The sequence below is a fragment of the Bos javanicus genome, chromosome 11 (assembly GCF_032452875.1).
Source record: "Bos javanicus breed banteng chromosome 11, ARS-OSU_banteng_1.0, whole genome shotgun sequence".
In the NCBI taxonomy this organism is placed as follows: Eukaryota; Metazoa; Chordata; class Mammalia; order Artiodactyla; family Bovidae; genus Bos; species Bos javanicus.
The window spans coordinates 44,712,834-44,733,379 of NC_083878.1; the positions used below are offsets into that span (position 1 = coordinate 44,712,834).

Here is a 20,546-nt window from a genome sequence, read left to right on the forward strand (position 1 = left end):
TGAATGGACAGAGAACTTCCCTGGGATGCCTTCCCTGCCCCTAGCATTCCAGATGCTGTTCCTATAGCAGGAGTCTCACTTCTTGCTTCAATCCCTTCCCACCCAGAGCTTCACAGCATCCCATGGGGGCCTCTAGGTGGGGACCTCTATGGTACCCAGGACCTGAGGCCATGCACATTCCCCACTCTGCAGGCCCAATGCCCTGTGCCCCCTTCAGGTCTTCTCTAATATCCACCCCAAAGTGCCCCCTCTGGAGAGCCTGTCCCTGATCTTGGGTGTCTCCCACATCCCTGCTGGTGGCCCCTTCCTGTCCTTTGGGGCTGTGGTTTGAACTCAGTCCCGTGTCCTCCACTGGCCATGTCCGCACTGCGGGCAGCTCTGTGTCTGGTGCGTGTGTCCTGGGAAGAAGGAAAGAGTGGAACTAACTGGAGAACTGAGGGTGAGGTCTATGGGCCACAGCCGTGGCGAGAGGGGGAGGTTCAGGTGAGCCTGTGGCTTTGGCCAGTCTCTGTGATGACAGCCAGATGTGGACGCCTGCCCCGAGCCCTGCATCAGCTCCCCCAGCCGAGGGCCGGACACAGGGTGCTGACTGCTCTGCCCTCAAACCCCGACTTTCCTTTGTGAAAACAGGGATCATAACAGCCCCCGACCCTGTGAGTGACAGAGTGTGTTTACTGCTTGGCAACCGGGAGGGAGTGCAGTCAACAACCTTATCTGTGAGTAGTGTCCCGTGACTGTGACCTCGGCGGTTCCTGGGCCCTCCTTGCCCCTCAGCCTCCCTGTCGGCTGTTGGGAGATGGAGGGACACTTGGGATCAAGATTACCAGGTGGAATTCCTGGCCCTAGCATGCATTTGGAAAGCCTTAGAAAAATCATCTATAATTTTTGGTTACATATCTCCTCTGCTCTTCATAGTCTGTGCGCCAGCAGCACAGAGAACAGGAAGCTTAGCCACATCCTGGCAGTTTTGTTTAGTCCCTTGTGTGCTGGGGACATGGGCTGAGACAAAACCGAGGGAAGCTGAAGGCGTCACCTTACTTGAAAAATTATCATGGCTGCACAGATGTTTCGTGTTCTCCCTTGTTCTAACGCTAAGTCATGTCTGACTCCTTGTGACCCCATGGACTGCAGCATTAATACTTTCTCACAAATGCAGGAGAATTAAATAAATGTTGCACTTAGTTATAAAATTGTCCAGTGTCAAGTCTGTGTCTGGCAGACATTGTTTTGGAATTCCAAGCATCTGGGGTTGGATTGGCGCTGTCCCTCAGGAGTCGTGTGAGCTTACAATTATTTAATGTCTTCTGGTGTTGGAGAACACTCTTGAGCCTCTTGATGAAGGTGAAAGAGGAGAATGAAAAAGTTGGCTTAAGGCTCAACATTCAGAAAACGAAGATCATGGCATCCGGTCCCATCACTTCATGGGAAATAGATGGGGAAACAGTAGAAACAGTGTCAGACTTTATTTTTTTGGGCTCCAAAATCACTACAGATGGTGACTGCTGCCATGAAATCAAAAGACGCTTACTCCTTGGAAAGAAAGTTATGACCAACCTAGACAGCATATTCAAAAGCAGAGACATTACTTTGTCAACAAAGGTCCGTCTAGTCAAGGCTATGGTTTTTCCTGTGGTCATGTATGGATGTGAGAGGTGGACTGTGAAGAAGGCTGAGCACCAAAGAATTGATACTTTTGAACTGTGGTGTTGGAGAAGACTCTTGAGAGTCCCTTGGACTGCAAGGAGATCCAACCAGTGCATTCTGAAGGAGATCAGCCCTGGGATTTCTTTGGAAGGAATGATGCTAAAGCTGAAACTCCAGTACTTTGGCCACCTCATGCAAAGAGTTGACTCATTGGAAAAGACTCTGATGCTGGGAGGGATTGGGGGCAGGAGGAGAAGGGGACGACAGAGGATGAGATGGCTGAATGGCATCACTGACTCGATGGACGTGAGTCTGGGTGAACTCCGGGAGTTGGTGATGGACAGGGAGGCCTGGCGTGCTGCAATTGATGGGGTGGCAAAGAGTCGGACACGACTGAGTGACTGGACTGACTGGATATTCCTCTGTATATTCCTTTCCACATCTTCTTTGTCTATTCCTCTGTTGATGGACATTTAGGTTCCTTCCATGTCCTGGCTATTATAAATAGTGCTGCAATGAACATAGCTTTTGAATTACGGTTTCATGCATCCTTTTGAATTAGAGTTTTCTATTTCTATTTTTAGTTTTTTTAAAGATATATCCATACTGTTCTCTATAGTGGCTGTATCAATTTATATTACCACCAACAGTGTAGGAAGATACCATTGTCTCTACACCCTCTCCAACATGTATTGTTTGTAAATTTTTTCTGATGATGGCCATTCTGACTGGTGTGAGGTGATACCTCATTGTAGTTTTTATTTGCATTTCTCTAATAATTAGTAATACTGAGCGTCTTTTCATGTGCCTCTTGGCCATCTGTATGTCTTTGTAGAAATGTCTGTTTGGGTCTTTGAACCATTTTTTCAGTTGTTTTTTTGATATTGAGGTGTATGAACTGTTGGTGTATTTCATCCGTTGCTTTGTTTGCAAATAGTTTCTCCCATTCTGAGGGCTGTCTTTTCATTTTGTTTATGGTTGCTTTTGCACAGCAAAAGCATTTAAGTTTAATTAGGTCCCATTTGCTTATTTTGGTTTTTAGTTTCATTATTCTAGGCAGGGTGTTGGGAAAAGATCTTGTTGTGATTTATATCAAAGTGTGTCCTGTCTATATTTTCCTCTAAGAGTTTTGCAGTGTCCTTACAGATAGACTTTTAAAAATCAAGGCATAATTAACAGACAGTAAGAAGCACAGAGCTTCAGTGTACAAATTGATGGATTCTCCCTCCTGTACATGTCCTGTGACCTCCCCCAGGTCAACATGCAGAGCACCTCCACCACCTGCCCTCCTTTCTGTCCAAACCCTCACCACCTGTTCTGTATCTGTTCCCACGGGTGAGTGTCTCCCCGCGGGAACCTCCCCTTGGTTGCATCACACATTATCCTTGGTCCCTGGTTGCCCCCTGGGCTCACCTTCCCCACCGCCACCTCTTGCTCCTTCCTACAGATTCTTCCTCCTCCTTATTCCACACTGGATGCCCCTACATTGGGAAGATATCCGCTCCCCCTACCTAAGTGTTCTCCTACCTTATGGGTATGTCCTTGCATGTTTATTTTAGGTTCCAAGAAGGGTGAGTGCTATGATCAGTATAAACCACAGAGGCAGAACCTCTGCTTCTGAATTTTTCAAATTGGAGAAAACAAAGCAGTGAAGTCGTCTCGGGGCAGGAATATTTTATAATCCAAGGAGGATAATGCAGCATAGGACTACTTAGAATATAAGAAGTCGGCTTTTTATTTTTTTATTTTTTTTATTTTTTTTTTCAGAGGAAAAGTTGTTTTATTTTTGTTTGCTTTTGCCTTCAGTCCCATCTCTTCCTATCTATCCAGGTAGCACTTATCCAATCATCCCCCTTTTCTTCTGTTATGTTCTCTTTCTTTCCACTGGACCCATTCAGTAGACTCCATAAACATGTGGTTGTCTCCCTTTGCTGTGCCATCTAGCTGTTAATACCTACCTAGCCAGCCATCCAACCTTTCTGGGCCTCATTTTTCTCAAATATTGAAGGGCATAATATAGAGAGAAGGCTATGATTTTAAAAGCCTCTTTAAGATCCAGATTTTGTTCTGTCACCTTATTTCTCTCCCCTCTATCCCTTTTTGGTTCTGTTGACAGTTCAGTTCCTTTTGAAACTTCCTCCTTGGCCACAGAGTTGTTGTATTCTTCTAGTTCTCTTTCTGCCTGCCTCTCCTGCTGTTGCTTCTTTGCTTTTGCTTCCTTCTGCCCCCTAATTATCTTCATATTTGGGAGTGTTGAGTTCTTTGCCTTTTCTCCCTTTATATTCCCTGTGAGATTCCATCTCCTCTTTTTTTTTAAACTTTTTATTTTGTATTGGGGTATAGCTGATTAACAAACAAATGATGTGATAGTTTCAGGTGAACAGCGAAAGGACTCAGCTCTACATAAACATATTTCCATTCTCTCCCAAGGGCTTCCTGGGTAGCTCAGCTGGTAAAGAATCCACCTGCAATGCAGGAGCCCCTGGTTCGATTCCTGGGTCAGTTATAAGAAGTTGGCTTTTTAGATTTCCTTGACTGATAGAGTATTTTAGGTACTTAGTTCCCAGTTCTTGCCGTTTGGTATGCATTGAAGTATTTAGCAATGTCCTTGTCTTGGAGAAAAAATGAGCAAATGAAAATTTAAATAAGCACAAAGGAGACAATACAGACCTATAAGAGTTTTAATGATATACTTTAATTTTAATCACAGGAGAATTATGTTATGTGTGAAAGACTTCCAAAGAGCAGGAAGTCCTTCAGGTTGCAGTATTGGCAGGAAGATGGGAGGCCTGTGCTGGTTAGTGAACTTGCTATTTAAGTTTTAAACTGGTGGGGAGAAAGGAAAGAAAAACTTTGGAGAAGGTTGGATGACATTAAACCAGTTGGGGTGGGGAGGAGCCTGCAAGATGCGCTTGGACCCAGCGAGGTGGCTCTCTGCTGGAGTTAGGAGGGGGTTTGGCAGCACGAAATCCAGCTGGCAGGTTGTTTGGAAGGTAAGTCACCTATGTCATAAGGTAAGTCACCCATGTAGCTGCCTTTGAATCGATGGCTAAAAATGCTTGGGATGTACCTTGTAGGCAGCAAACATTCAGAATCATCGAAAGATTCTGAGCTAAAGAGAAATGTAATGAGTCTTGTGGGAAAGAAGGTTGGCAGATGAGTGATGAACAGAGAAACAAGTTTTGTAGCTCATAGGCAAGGGAGAGGCTTCTGAACCAGAAGGGTGTCTGCAGAGGTAAGGCATCCTGGAAACACACACTGACAGGTGTTGCTGATGGATTAGAACACAGTTGAGGAGCGGCTAGAGGGAGGTGGGTCAAGGTGCAAGTCTGGGAGGGGTTGGCAGGGAGTGGGAGGGGAGTCCAGGGAAATGCAGAGGCAGAGGTGAGGGACGAGGGTGGAGGCACTGAAGGAAGAAGCCTGGAGTGAATGAGAACGTTTCAGGGGAAAACAGTCACCTGCAAGAAATAGTAACTACTGACACATTTTAGTGCTGTTTTTATAAATTTGCTTAAACCAACACTGAATCTGAAAACTTGAGTATATTCTTATGTGATGACCAGAGCATATTTAACGTGTTCACACGCGTGTGGTCTGTAGAAAACTGACGCATCATGATCATTAGCAAGGATGCCAGGGTTGTAGGTCTCTGCCTTCCACCTGGCCCCAGCCTCTGTTAGCTCCATCTTTTTTTAGGGTGAACAAAAGCAGACACAAGAAGCACTGGTCCCTCCACCTGAATTCAATATCATGGGGTCAGGGTAATCAACTTTATACCAATTAAATCTGGTGCTTTTTCTTCCTTACGAGAATCGAAAGTGGAGAGTTAGAGTGGTGTCAGCCATGTTCTTCCTGTAATCATCATCAAATCTCTCATTCTGGGCCACGGTGAAGTAGTTCTTCCAATCCCCGATGACCCCTGGAACAGTCGTGGTAGGGAGTCAGTACTGTGGTGGGAGTGGGGTCGGGGGGTGTAGGGGAGGGGATCCTGGGAGGGGTGGTTCTCTGTTCTCCTGCTCTTGTATGAGGAGTTCTACCCCCTGCCCCGGAGACATTCCTCTGGCTGGCCCAGCAGGGCCTCCTCCAGGAGGGAGGAAGCATCACCTGTCTGGTTTGTGGGTCGGGAGATGGCAAGGTTGTGTGAGCAGCAGGACTGAGGGCCACTCCTGTGTGTCCTTCCTGCGCATCGAAGCAAGGTCTGTGCCAACATAATGTTGCCCGCAGAGCAAGCAGGGCCTGCTAGTGGAGGGACTGCACGTGCCGTTTTGAGAAAAGAAGATTCCCCCCAATTCTCCAGTTGCAATCCCTGTTTCCTTTCCCAGGCTGGTTTTTCTCCATACTGTCATCTATTATCCTGTATGTTTTTTCATTTGCTTTCTTGTGTACGGCTAGAATATAGTTTCCACGAGGGCTGAGCTTTCCTGTGTTTTGTTCACTGCTCTGAACATTACCCAGAACAGAGCCCAGTACATAGTAGCCACTTGAAAAGTAGTTTTAAATGAATGGACCTTTCTGACAGCCTGGAACTCTCTATAAAGTGGATCCTTTGCTCCATCTGACTCGATTCTGTATCTTTTCACCTTATCAGCCAGAACTCCAGAGGGAACAGGAGGATATGTGGTTAGACTTAGACACCAAATCTCACTTTCCACTTGTGGCTGAATGTTAATTTCATCTGTGGTTTCTTAAATTGTTCTTTTCCCAGAATCCTTCATTATCAATCCTATTTTTCTTTTGTATAGAAAGGAAACTCCTCAGAGAGTATGAAATATTGGACAGTTCCTTTAGGATTATGACCAAAAGGAAACATTGAAAACCTTTTCTAATGAATGGAGAAATCGACTGGTTCATGTGTTCATTCGCAACCGACGTGTAGTTTGCCATCGGGTTCTGCTTCATGACGCTAAATGAAGTGTGGTAAAGAATTATATCCAGAAGTTTATCATCTAAGCTCTTTCCAATAAATTCTGCCAGCTTCTGAATTTCATGCTTTGGGTTCTACGAGCAGAGTCAAAAGAAAAGACTTGGTATAAGATAATGTAATCAATGAATAATAGTCTTAAAAGAATATTGAAACAAATTAATAATAGACATCAGTAATATGCCATGAGTTAAAATTTTTAAAAATTGTATCTCACAAATGTTCAGCTTTTCAGAAATGACTCATTTAGATGTGCTACTCATACTGTTCTCTGTACTGCTGCTGCTGCTGCTACTAAGTCCCTACAGTCGTGTGCGACCCCACAGACGGCAGCCCACCAGGCTCCCGAATTCCTGGGAGTCTCCAAGCAAGAACACTGGAGTAGGGTGCCGTTGCCTTCTCCAGTTCTCTATTAACTGGAGTCTTTACACTGTTCTTGCTCTAACATGTCAACTGGGTCATGTCAGTAAGATGCTCGAAACACAGTGACCTGGAGTGCGTGGGACAGGCTCCACGGAGCAGTATGTCCAGGGTCAGGTCCAAATGTCCTGCTCCATCCCGTCCGATAAATGCCCCCAGGGGAGGCACTGAACTGATGCTGAGAGCAGACGTCACAGTGGCTTCGGGGTCCTGGCCACAGCGGCCTGTTTCCTGCTTCTGTCTGTGATGTACCAAAAAATCAGAGCCTCCAAAATCAGGCTCTCAGTTACAAATCCAAGGACAGAGATTGTCATTCTGTACAGACCGAGTGGAGTCAAAAGTGCTGGGTAGATGACCATTTACCATCAACTCTCATGACACCACCTCCTTCAGTCCTGATAGCATCTCTTGGGGTGTATATTACTATCTCCTCTCTAGTGACTTCTAACATCAAAATTCCTAGATGTCAAATATCTTCACAAAGAATTGCCAGCAAGCAGTAAGCCAGAACTTGGGTTCGAGACTCCATAGTGTTTCCCACTGCACCAAATCTCTTAAACTGTTTCTTGAAACTCTCTCATTCCTCTAGCACTAAGGAAAGAAACCAAAATGTACTAGAGAGTTTTTTCCTTCTAATGGGAATTTTAAAATACGCACCGCAAGGGGGAAGAAAAAGCATCACTCATGTTTGCCATCCTCTGCCTGTAAGGGAAAGGTATCCCACAGCCCAGAGTTCTAGGAAGCTCGAGTGAGACTGTGCTATGGAAACTCATGATGTGCCAGGTGTGCTGTGATGGGTGGACAGGGCAGCCAGCGAAACACAGCATCTCCTGTGCCCGACTGCAATCTGAGGGTCCCCGATGGGGTGCACACATTGCAACTGAAGCATTTATGGTCAAATGGGGACTTGTTAGGTGGCCTGGTCCTCACCTCCTTCATGTCCTCGTAGAAGAGGTAGAGGATGCGGTACTGGTCCTTGGCCTGCCACCAGCCCTTCACGTGGTCGTACCAGGAGCCCCAGCACACTGCAGGATGGGACCAGAACAGGGCCATGAGTCACAGAAACCCAGCGACAAGTACACCCCCCATCCCCACCGCAGCCCTAGGAGGAGGATCCTGAAGGGAGGGAGGAGGTACCCCTTGTGATTCCTTCATGGTGAAGCCAGCTAAAGGAAATCAGTCCTGAATATTCATTGGAAGGATGGATGTTGAAGCTGAAATCCAATACTTTGGCCAATACTGATGCGAAGAGCTGACTCATTGGAAAAGACCCTGATGCTGGGAAAGACTGAAGGCAGGAGGAGAAGGGGATGACAGAGGATGAGATGGTTGGATGGCATCACTGACTCAATGGGCATGAGACTGAGTAAAATCTGGGACTAGTTGATGGACAGGGAGGCCTGGCATGCTGCAGTCCATGGGGTTGCAAATAGTTGGATACAACTGAACAGCTGAATTGAACCAAAAGCCAGCAGGGCCCCTGCTGTTCTCAGAAACTGACACCTTTTTTGTAGAATGCTTGAGGATTTTGAGACAGGGTGGAAACCAAGGGCTCACCTTTCCCAGTCTGAAAACTCTCAAAGTATTCTTCCCAGGTGCCTGGAGCAGGAAGGTTTCTATTCATCCTGTGGAAGTGGTAATAAGACACCATGCTGTCCTTGGGATTCCTGGCTACATAGATCATCTAGAAGTGGAGAGAGGAAGGGGAGAAGCAAAACCAGGATTAGAACAGCAGGCAATGACGTGAGGGTGGGCGTATTCCACACAGGTGGGTATTCCTGAGGCTGTGTTTCTGTGCTGTGGCTTTAGTGGGAGGTGGAAAGGATTCATGTCAATCTGCCTGTTGATGATGTGTGACCAGTGGACTTTTTGTTTTTGTTTTGTTTTTAACAAGTGACGTGTTTTAAGAGGAAATTGAAGACCACTCTGAGAGCCTTCTAAGGGGCCAAATCTGCATTCCTTTGGCTCCCTACCTTACAGTTTTTCTCCAGGAAAGATGGTGGCAGCAAGTGGAAGGGGAGATGTGTCTTCAACATCCGGGGTGAGGTCATTGCATTCGCTTGTTTCAAGCCTGTGAAATTAGTTTTGAACAACTTTCCATTATTTTTTTCCATTTGCTTCAGAAACTTGCTGCCCCATTTTTACTCTATTAGGAACACTCCAGACCACCTGTAACTCTCTGTGGCTTTCGTATGAGAGAATGGGGGTTTTGGCTAGAGCCGTTTTTGTTTTTGCCACATAGTTTGTGGGATTCTAGTTCCCCAGCCAGGATTGGTCATGCTTCCTGCAGTGAGAGCATCATCTTAAACACTGGCCACTAGCAAAGTCTCTAGAACAGCTTTTAACCATACAATGAAGCAAGTAAATAAGAACCTAAAAAATTCCAACCCTTCCACCATAAAATTATCTTTCCTAGGCTCGTCTTTGTGGAATGAGTTTAATTTCTAATTGGAGAATCAAAACTTACTTTTATTTTAAAACTTTTAAAATATTTATATTTATTTTAATATTTATTTATATTTATTTGGCTGCACCAGGTCTTAACTGTGTTTCTAGTTTCCCTGAGCAGGCATTGAACCCAGGTCCCTGCATTGAGAGCTTGGAATCTTAGCCACTGGACCACCAGCAACTTTACTCCTTTAACTTACTTTTGTATGAACAGAAACTCAATTAGAAAATGTCTGAAATATAGCCATGGCCAGACAGTGAAAAAGAGTCCTGAAGTCCAATGATGGTGGTTTGAACACCTGGGGTTCTGGAAGGGCTGCTGTGCTTAGTCACTCAGTCATGTCCACCAGGCTCTTCTGTCTATGGAGTTCTCCAGACAAGAATACTGCAATGGGTTGCCATTTCCTTTTCTAGGGGATCTTCCCAACCCAAAAATGGAACCCACGTCTCCTGCATTTGCAGGTGGATTCTTTACCACAGCACCACCTTGGAAGCCTGAGAGGGCTGCTGGCTAGTAAAAATTCTGGGTACATCTAGACCTGGGGTCAGATGCAGCCATGATGTACTCACCAGATAATCCTCGGGAAGGGATTGTCCACTCGATGAAGGGAAATCGCTCATGTGTGGGTGCCCTCTGGCTTTGCTTGACATCACCCCCGTTTTGTATCAAGTCCACAATCTCCTGAATCCACGTTGTTCCTTGATCCATGGGTAAGAACAGGAGGCACAGACATTATCTCCCGCATTTCTTAGGATGTGAGCAAATGCTGGTTAGAGTAGCTGTGTGAACATTGAAGCCTGCTGTATATTGGAATTCAGAAAACATCCTTGTTTGTTTACATCTTGTGTTATCATAATACGGATTTTTAGGCAAACACTCCAGTTTGGAGTGGACATAAGATTCATAAATAGACAGTTCTTCTTTTCTCTGTCACAACCATTCATTAGGGTTGTCATGCTACAGAGTTGGTGGCATTGTTCCTTAGAAAGGTGGAGTGGAAGTCTTTCTCTCCCAGCTGTGATGTGGGGTCGTCCCTGTGTGATCTTCAGACTGTTTCCCAAGTGCACAGCCTGAGGTTGGTACCCAGGAGGCTTTGTTGTGTGTTGGCTAAATGAGCGCGTGATTAGGGCTTAGTCTCCGTGTTCACGCTGTCCTGTTATTCCTGAAGGCTAGAAAGTGCATTTCCTAGGCTCCTTTGCCACTGAGATTCTCAACACCCTGAGACTGATTTACCTTCTGAGAGTTAAAGGAAGGAGACAGAGGTCTGAGGGTGGCCCCACCGGGTACAAGGTGTGTGGAAGCCACTCCACACATCTGGTTCAAGCACGGAGCTCGATCCAGAAGCTGCACCCGCCACGCTACTCCTGGAGGAGGGCTTCCGTCTGCAGTTTCAGTCACTTATATGGGCCCCATCCTGACTAGCGTGGGGGCTGGTACCTATTCTGCAGCCTTGAAGACCTATTGAACCAGACGTCTGACCACATCCATGTCAGGAGGAGATCGAATAGCAGTGGCGTTTTATTTCCTAGACGAGTTGGTCTCTAATATTATCTGGCACCAACTCTTCATTACAGGTTAAAGGACCAATATTTCTTTAGCTATCAACTCAAAGGAAGTTGGAGTCATCTGTACTAGGTTTTTTTTTTTTCAGCCTCTAAGTCATCATTTATTGATTCATAGAGCACCCATCACATGATCCAGGTGCTTTACATACAGTAAACATCACAACAGAACTCTCATATAAATACAATCAACAAATTACAGGAAAAAAAAAAACTGGAATGAAGCAACATTAGGTCAAATTTCAAAGATGCTGAGAAGTGGCAGTACACAAAAGGTAATTCCACCAACTGGAGACCAGATGGGCAAAGATACACAGGCATGACAATCCCAAATGGGCAGATTTGTAGAGGGTGAATGAGCATATAAAATTTCACAACCAAGAATGAAGGCCATTAAAGATACTATGACACCCAAGTGATCACAGAACTAGTCGAAAAACCTCACAAAGATATTACCTTGTAATGACATGGAAACCAACCTCATTTGGATTTTAAGCTCACCAGAAGAGGCCAGAAAGCCACGGAAATAGTCCATCTCATTATGAGCCCAGACTGAAATTGATAAGCCTTTACAAGAAATTGGAGTAAATTTAGGAAACAGCCAACAGTTCTACAATCCATAAGACTATACAGGTGTTGTTGATAGTTGGCACGTGGTCAGGGAGAAAAATCCTTTCCCTAAAGCAGAGGACTCACCTCACACAAATGATGAGGCATTGCTGGGACAAAAGCCACCAGAATTAGTGTCACCTGAGTGTGGTTTAATATCAAATGTAGAGCCATTTAGATTCACACTGTCAGATGAACACTGGGAAAGGCACAGATGACACCTCTGACAGAGGAAGCCGAAACATCTCTCGAGGCTTGTGTTTCCATATGTAGCATGGTCAGGGCACCAGGTGGTAAAGGGCATCAAGAGGTTTGCTCATTTCTGGCTCTCCAACTCCCCAAGATCTAGCCCTAAAAAACACACAATCACACCAAAGTAACTGCATTAAAGTGGCACTTAAGAGTTTAAGAATAGTTGTCCCTGAGTTAACTTGGTCCTTTGCTCCTCCCTGAAGAGTCAAATCCCAGGTTTTAACTCAAGAGATTGCTAGGAGAATTACAGCCACAAGAGAGCAAAACTCAGACTCCATCTTGCCACGAACCACCATCACGCGGACAATTTAAGAATAAAAGGGATGGCATTCAAAGTCCCAGGTAAGTATGCAGTACTGGTGCTTTGGGGTAACAGTGCTGACAGAGTCTTTGTAAAAGTAAAGTCACACACACAAAAAAGTAAAGTCACAAGCAGAGTTCTTAGAGAAAACTGGCTGCAGTGACTCAAAACAGTTTCACATTCAGCCATCATACATTTACAGGCTTTTTGTTTGTTTTTTAATGCTTCAGAGTGAAGAAGAGGCTGAGATTTAGAAAAATCACTCTCTACTCTGACTACATCCTTAATTATTTCACTTTAAAAAAGACACGCAAAGTTTGTAAAGGACTGGCTACTTGCAGGAATCCTTTCATTCTGTCAAAAAATTTCTCCAAACCCCACAAAGCAGAGATGTACCAGTTCTCACTGATTCTCAACAGTTAAACACCATGTCTCATCAGGTACTGTCTCAAGTTCTGCCCCTTCTATGCCAGACACTGTCCCAGTCCCAGCTTTATACCAAACACAGAAACCTGGGCCTGCCTTTAACACTGCACATGCTTATTTTACCACTTCCTGAAAACTGTTTTAGAAAACTTATAGTATGAAATATATTTATGCTCAAACAGTAAGAAAAACCCAAGTGGACTATGTCAGTGACAGAATCTATATGTCAAACAGCAAAGCATTTATAGCCCTGTAATGCTTTGAGATTCATATAAGAATCCATAGAGAGTCCAATATATATACTGATGGCCGTGTGATTTTCAAGTATTAAGTTTGTTTGCATAAGGAATCAACCTGAGATTTTTCTAAACTGCACTTCTCTGACACTCATTATTATAACCTTCATTCAATACAATAAAAGCCAACAACTTGACAAATTATTGGAAAAAAATTATATTTTGGAAGAACTCACTACATAAGGTGACAGAATTCCAAAATCAAATTACATGAAAATATACATTGCAATTTCTTTGTACAATAGGTGAGAAAATTCTGCAGTATTAGAATAGAGGCAAAGAAATATGAAGGGCTAAGGGGAAGGGTACGAGGGTAAACAGCATTTTTAATAGCAAACCCAGAAGTTAAGTAGAAAGCCTGTAGCTGTGCATGCTTTATTCATCCAACCTGTACTAGTTTTGTGTGTTTACTATGAATTTTGGCGGCTTCCTAGGTGGCTCAGTGACAAAGAATCCCCATGCCAAGCAGGAGATGTGGGTTTAATCCCTGGGTTGGGAAGATCCCCTGGAGTAGGAAATGGCACCCCATTCCAGTATTCTTGCCTGGAGAATTCCATGGACAAAGGTGGGCTACAGTCCATGGGGTTTCAGAGTCAGACATGACTTAGCGACTAAACAACAACTCTGAATTTATAGGCACGGGCTAACATTGGGGAGGTTTAAAGTCACCTGGTCCTTGGGGTCAGAGGTCAGTGATTCTACAATGTGTATATCTCTGCTCAGTCACAGAGTGTTTACTATTTTGCTAAAAATCTCAGTGAAAACCTTTACAGCATCTGAGCTTGTTTCTTGTTCCCTTTTATCAATACAGCCTTTATTAGCATATGCAGTTTTCATGACTGATTAAATACTGCATTAGCTGGTAAGTGCTTTTCTTTCTGTTGTTATTAGATTGTAACCCCTAACCCATGAAAACTCTAAATGAATCAAACTTTAATACTCACTTTTGGTAGGTGGAAAAAGATGAAAGATTAAGCATTGTACTGAAATTATGGTGATAGAGTAGAATTGTGAGTGAAATAAGGCAGTGAGATGTGATTCCCCACCAGTGGTTACTTTCAGAAACTCACATTTAGAAAATTTTAATTCTGAACAAACTCATGAGAAGTAATATCAGAAAGTGAGGGCTGATTTGAAACCAGTTGACACATGAGTCTAAGGCCCCATCTGCCTGTAGAGCCTTTTATCAAATCAACACAGATAAAGTCAAAGGGTGGGTGGAGTATATGTGTGTGCCCATGAGTGCATGTAGCAGAAATTATTGACAGTTATTGATTTTGCAAAGAGCAAATGTATGTGCAGTTGGGGCATGAGCTGAGTACTGTGTTTTGGTCTAACAGTGCTGCTGCTGCTGCTGCTGCTAAGTCTCTCAGTCGTGTCTGACTCTGTGTGACTCCAGAGACGACAGCCAACTAGGCTCCTCCGTCCATGGGATTTTACAGGCAAAAGTGCTGGAGTGGGGTGCTATTGCCTTCTCTCTTGGTCTAACTGTAGATGCACACAAATAGCTGCAGAGAATTCCTCGTCCTGGCTCACCCCCAAATTTACATGACGCAGTGGCTGAGCTCAAGTTTGTCCTGTTTCTACAGTAACTTTGTTAAACTGATTATATTGAAATAAGAATGCAGGTTTACAACATACCACCAGGAGGGTGGAGATGCAGAGAGTAGGTCTGGGACCCTGAGCAGGAGGACTTAGGAGTTCAGCCTTACAGAACATAAACCCCCTTCTCCGCTTGCGTGCTCCCCCAACCAGCTGGGGGTGCCCAGTCTGGATCTGCTGTAAGGGCCTTCCCTGCTGCTAAGTTGCTCAGTTGTGTCCGACTCTGTGCGACCCCAGAGATGGCAGCCCTCTAGGCTCTGCCGTCCCTGGGATTCTCCAGGCAAGAACACTGGAGTGGGTTGCCATTTCCTTCTCCAATGCATTAAAGTGAAAACTGAAAGCGAAACGGCTCAGTTGTGTCTGACTCGCAGCGACCCCAGGGACTGCAGCCCACCAGGCTCCTCCATCCATGGGATTTTCCAGTCAAGAGTGCTGGAGTGGGATGTTATTGCCTTCTCTCTTGGTCTTACTGTAGATGCAGACAAATAGCTGCAGAGAACTTCTCGTCCCGGCTCACCCCCAAATTACATCACACAGTGGCTGAGCTCAAGTTTGTCCTGTTTCTACAGTAACTTTGTTAAACTGATTATATTTAAACCGCAGCCCACCTGGTAACAAGTAAATCAACAAGTCTGGGCCCTTTGTTTCAGACTGTTTGATTTACTCTCTTACAGGAAAGTAAACAACATGTACTTCACAGGAAGTATTAAATTCTTAAGATGTGTAGGTCATTTTAATGTTTTTTGTGTGGTTCCCCCCGCCCGCCCGCGTGATTTGTATTGGCCATATCCCTCTGCCCACTGAATGCTTTTCTGCTGAAACCCCAGTGGGTTTCTCAACATCCTCAGTGCTGCGTCTTGCTTGCTTCTGTCCCTGCCCCTCCTCCCACCTCCCCTGTCCCTTGTCCCTCCCACCTACCTGCTTTAGGGTAACTAGAAATGAGCAGGTCATCAGGCCTGGCTTGGAAGCTCTGGATCTGATCCCAGGTATCACAGGTGGGCTTGGGCTGCAGGATGCCTTCCACGTAGTCCACAGCCACGCGACTCATGCCCTCAGATTTCAAAGCCTCCATGTTGTTCAAGGCCAATGGCAGGGGTCAGAAATTTCAGCTCGGGAAAATGTTACTCTGAGACAGCTCAGAGCTGCGTGCTCGGCGGCTTACAGACAGGGGAGGGCTGAGACCTCAGGTCCTGCCAGGAGTTGCCCAACGAGGGCCAGCTGGCCTGGCCAGAGGGTGGCAACTCTGGCTTAGGACTTTGCACACAGCACTTTTAACCAGCTGTAGCCGCCTCTGGGAGGGGCAGTGACGTAGCTGCCTATCCCTGTGCTCTGGGCTGCTCCGCGGCTCCCCGCCCCCGGCTGTGTTCCTTGTGCCTTCAGCCACTCTTCTGTGCCCTTAGCGATGGTCAGGGCCACCTCATTTGCAGTCCTACTCTGCATTCACATAATAATTCACAGATCTCTTTAATTCTTTCTTCTGAGAATTTTAAGCTCATTACAAAGTTGCAGGAAATCTGCATGTGGTCTTACAAGTTGCAGCAGAGACTCACTGCCATGAAAGGCTGGAAGGAAGCTTGTGCTGCCAACAGTGAGAGCTTAGACACAACCTCCCAGCGCAGATGTGGGGGTGGGGGATCAGCAGTGTTATTTTTAAGACTCAAATAGAGGAGGCTCCAATAGGAATGATTCTCTTCCTGTTGTATGCTGTTTAGTGTCAGTATCAGCCCTGGTCTGTTCACAGACAATAAAACATGTTTGTCCCTTAGAAGCCAAGTGGATACGAAAGCCACAGAGTTACAGAACGCCCATCCTCTGACTTTTTCTTCCTGGTGTTCACCATCCAGGCTCATGCTGGATCCACCCACCCCAACAATGCCTCCCCCACAATCCCCACAAGCCCCTTGTTTTCCTAAAAGCCCTAGTGTTTGTTTATGCTGCTTGTGCCTTTCCTTGGAATCATTCCTGGCTCCTGCTGTTTTGTTTTCTTTTCCCCCTTCTTGTTTCCACAACCCTTCTTGGCTGACCGCTTCAAAAACAAGAGCAATCAAAACCACAGTGAGGTACCATCTCATGTCGGTCAGGATGGCTGCCATCAAAAAGTCTACAAACAACAAATGCTGGAGAGGGTGTGGAGAAAAAGGGAACCCTCTTACATTGTTGGTGGGAATGCAAACTAGTGTAGCCACTGTTCATTACAGACAACAGTGTGGAGATTCCTTAAAAAGCTGGAAATAGAACTGCCATACGACCCAGCAATCCCACTGCTGGGCATGCACACCGAGAAAACCAGAATTGAAAGAGATCCGTGGACCCCAATGTTCGTTGAAGCACTGTTTGCAATAGCTAGGACATGAAAGCAACCTAAATGTCCATTGGCGGATGAATGGAGAAGAAAGCCCTGGTACATATACACACAATGGAATATTACTCAGCTATTAAAAGAATGCATTTGAGTCAGTTCTAAGGATGTGAATGAAACTGGAGCCTATTATACACAGTGAAGTAAGTCAGGAAGAAAAACACCAATACGATATACTAATGCATATATATGGAATTTAAACAGATGGTAACGATGACCCTATATGGAAGACAGTAAAAGAGGCACAGATGTAAAAAACAGTCTTTTGGACTCCGCGGGAGAAGGTGACGGTGGGATGATTTGAGAGAATAGCATTGAAACATGTATATTACCATATGTGAAGTAGATGGCTAGTCCAAGTTCGATGCATGAAACCAGGCATTCAAAGCCGGGTCATGGGGACAACCCAGAGGGATGGGATGGGGATGTTGGGACACATGTACACTGTGGCTGATTCATGTCAATGTATGGCAAAAACCACCACAATATTGTAAATTAACCTCCAATTAAAATTAATTAATTAACTTTTTAAAAAACTCATGAAAAAAAAAAAGCAAAACAAGAGCAGACCCACTCAGTCCTCCTGCTTCTCCTTGCGGTATTATCAAGTACATCTGGTCTTTGTTTCTGGTTCCTGATGCTGTGTCTCAAAAACCCTTGGAAGTTCCTGAGCAGTTGGAGCCTTTGGCTGTTTGTGTTGAGTCCCTGTGGACCCCACCTGGGTTGTCAGGGAGATCACACCTGCTGAACATGTGGATGCTTTCTGGGAGGGGCTGCCTGGAGGTTCCTTGAGGATGAGGGACAGGGCACGACAGCTCTGCCCCTTCTCCCCCGAGAGCCTGACCCCTGTACCTGTAATATTCACCTGTCCCGATCTGTATTGTCTATGTCTGACACAACTGTAATTGTAGGTGTAGCACTTTCAGTGAGTTCTGTTTATCATCATGGAACCTACAGGGGCATGGGGACGCTCCCCCCGCCCCAACTTAGAGCAGGTTGATTAGCAGCACAGATGGTCCACGAGGCTTGTGCTTGCATGTGAAGGGTGGTGGGGGAGTCTTATGAAAGATTTTATCCTTGACCTGCAGGTCTGTGCTAAACCTGGGTCGTCAGTGTTAAGACAGAATTAAGTTGAATGGACAGAGAACTTCCCTGGGATGCCTCTCCTGCCCCCAACAGCTCCAGATGCTGTTCCTATAGCAGGAGTTTCACTTCTTGCTTCAATCCCTTCCCACCCAGAGCTTCACAGCATCCCATGGGGGCCTCTAGGTGGGGACCTCTATGGTACCCAGGACCTGAGGCCATGCACATTCCCCACTCTGCAGGGCCAATGCCCTGTGCCCCCTTCAGGTCTTCTCTAATATCCTCCCCAAAGTGCCCCCTCTGGAGAGCCTGTCCCTGATCTTGGGTGTTTCCCACGTCCCTGCTGGTGGCCCCTTCCTGTCCTTTGGGGCTGTGGTTTGAACTCAGTCTCATGTCCTCCACTGGCCATGTCCACACTGCGGGCAGCTCTGTGTCTGGTGCGTGTGTCCTGGGAAGAAGGAAAGAGTGAAACTAACTGGAGAACTGAGGGTGAGGTCTATGGGCCACAGCCGTGGCGAGAGGGGGAGGTTCAGGTGAGCCTGTGGCTTTGGCCAGTCTCTGTGATGACAGCCAGATGTGGACGCCTGCACCAGCTCCCCCAGCCGAGGGCCGGACACAGGGTGCTGACTGTTCTGCCCTCACACGCCGACTTTCCTTTGTGAAAACAGGGATCATAACAGCCCCCGACCCTGTGAGTGACAGAGTGTGTTTACTGCTTGGCAACGGGGAGGGAGTGCAGTCAACAACCTTAACTGTGAGTAGTGTCCCGTGACTGTGACCTCGGTGGTTCCTGGGCCCTCCTTGCCCCTCAGCCTCCCTGTTGGCTGTTGGGAGATGGAGGGACACTTGGGATCAAGATTACCAGGTGGAATTCCTGGCCCTAGCATGCATTTGGAAAGCCTTAGAAAAATCATCTATAATTTTTGGTTACATATCTCCTCTGCTCTTCATAGTCTGTGCGCCAGCAGCACAGAGAACAGGAAGCTTAGCCACATCCTGGCAGTTTTGTTTAGTCCCTTGTGTGCTGGGAACATGGGCTGAGACAAAACCGAGGGAAGCTGAAGGCGTCACCTTACTTGAAAAATTATCATGGCTGCACAGATGTTTCCTGTTCTCCTTTGTTCTAACACTAAGTCATGTCTGACTCCTTGTGACCCCATGGACTGCAGCATTAATACTTTCTCACAAATGCAGGAGAATTAAATAAATGTTACACTTAGTTATAAAATTGTCCAGTGTCAAGTCTGTGTCTGGCAAACATTGTTTTGGAATTACAAGCATCTGGGGTTGGATTGGCCCTGTCCCTCAGGAGTCGTGTGAGCTTACAATTATTTAATGTCTTCTGCTGTTGGAGAAGACTCTTGAGCCTCTTGATGAAAGTGAAAGAGGAGAGTGAAAAAGTCGGCTGAAGGCTCAGCATTCAGAAAACAAAGATCATGGCATCCGGTCCCATTACTTCATGGGAAATAGATGGGGAAGCAGTGGAAACAGTGTCAGACTCTATTTTTGGGGGCTCCAAAATCACTGCAGATGGTGACTGCAGCCATGAAATTAAAAGACGCCTACTCCTTGGAAGGAAAGTTATGGCCAACCTAGATGGCATATTCAAAAGCAGAGACATTACTTTGCAAACAAAGGTCCGTCTAGTCAAGGCTATGGTTTTTCCTGTGGTCATGTATGGATGTGAGAGGTGGACTGTGAAGAAGGCTGAGCGCCGAAGAATTGATGCTTTTGAACTGTGGTGTTGGAGAAGACTCTTGAGAGTCCCTTGGACTGCAAGGAGATCCAACCAGTGCATTCTGAAGGAGATCAGCCCTGGGATTTCTTTGGAAGGAATGATGCTAAAGCTGAAACTCCAGTACTTTGGCCAGCTCATGCGAAGATTTGACTCATTGGAAAAGACTCTGATGCTAGGAGGGATTGGGGGCAGGAGGAGAAGGGGACGACAGAGGATGAGATGGCTGAATGGCATCACTGACTTGATGGACGTGAGTCTCAGTGAACTTCGGGAGTTGGTGATGGACAGGGAGGCCTGGCTTGCTGCGATTCATGGGGTGGCAAAGAGTCGGACACGACTGAGTGACTGGACTGACTGATTATTCCTCTGTATATTCCTTTCCACATCTTCTTTGTCTATTCCTCTGTTGATGGACATTTAGTTTCCTTCCATGTCCAGGCTATTATAAATAGTGCTGCAATGAACATAGCTTTTGAATTACGGTTTCATGCATCCTTTTGAATTAGTGTTTTCTATTTCTATTTTTAGTTTTTTTAAAGATATATCCATACTGTTCTCCATAGTGGCTGTATCAATTTACATTCCCACCAACAGTGTAGGAAGATTCCATTTTCTCTACACCCTCTCCGTCATGTATTGTTTGTAAATTTTTTCTGATGATGGCCATTCTGACTGGTGTGAGGTGATACCTCATTATAGATTTTATTTGCATTTCTCTAATAATTAGTGATACTGAGCATCTTTTCATGCGCCTCTTGGCCATCTGTATGTCTTTGTAGAAATGTCTGTTTGGGACTTTGGACCATTTTTTGAGTTGTTTTTTTTTGATATTGAGGTGTATGAGCTGTTGGTGTATTTCGTCAGTTGCTTTGTTTGCAAATAGT

The 20,546-nt window shown here is 45.6% G+C and overlaps 1 protein-coding gene across 3 annotated transcripts; it reads right to left on the reverse strand.

Annotated features, from left to right (window-relative positions):
* Positions 1-5,119: 5,119 nt before the first annotated feature.
* On the reverse strand, positions 5,120-16,078 carry LOC133257063 (sulfotransferase 1C4-like). Of its 3 annotated transcripts, XM_061432537.1 has the most exons (7): positions 15,401-16,078; positions 10,004-10,132; positions 8,959-9,056; positions 8,543-8,669; positions 7,916-8,010; positions 6,462-6,642; positions 5,120-5,563 (listed from the first exon to the last, which is right to left on the reverse strand). In XM_061432537.1, exons 1-7 carry the CDS (start codon positions 15,552-15,554, stop codon positions 5,448-5,450), a joined length of 900 nt encoding a protein of 299 aa, XP_061288521.1. In that variant the 5' UTR covers positions 15,555-16,078; the 3' UTR covers positions 5,120-5,447. The 3 variants fall into 3 exon arrangements, with proteins under 3 accessions (XP_061288521.1, XP_061288523.1, XP_061288522.1); XM_061432539.1 differs by having other exon boundaries at positions 5,470-6,642; positions 15,401-15,578; XM_061432538.1 differs by having other exon boundaries at positions 5,470-6,642; positions 10,004-10,181; positions 15,401-15,477.
* Between the last annotated feature and the right edge of the window lie 4,468 nt (positions 16,079-20,546).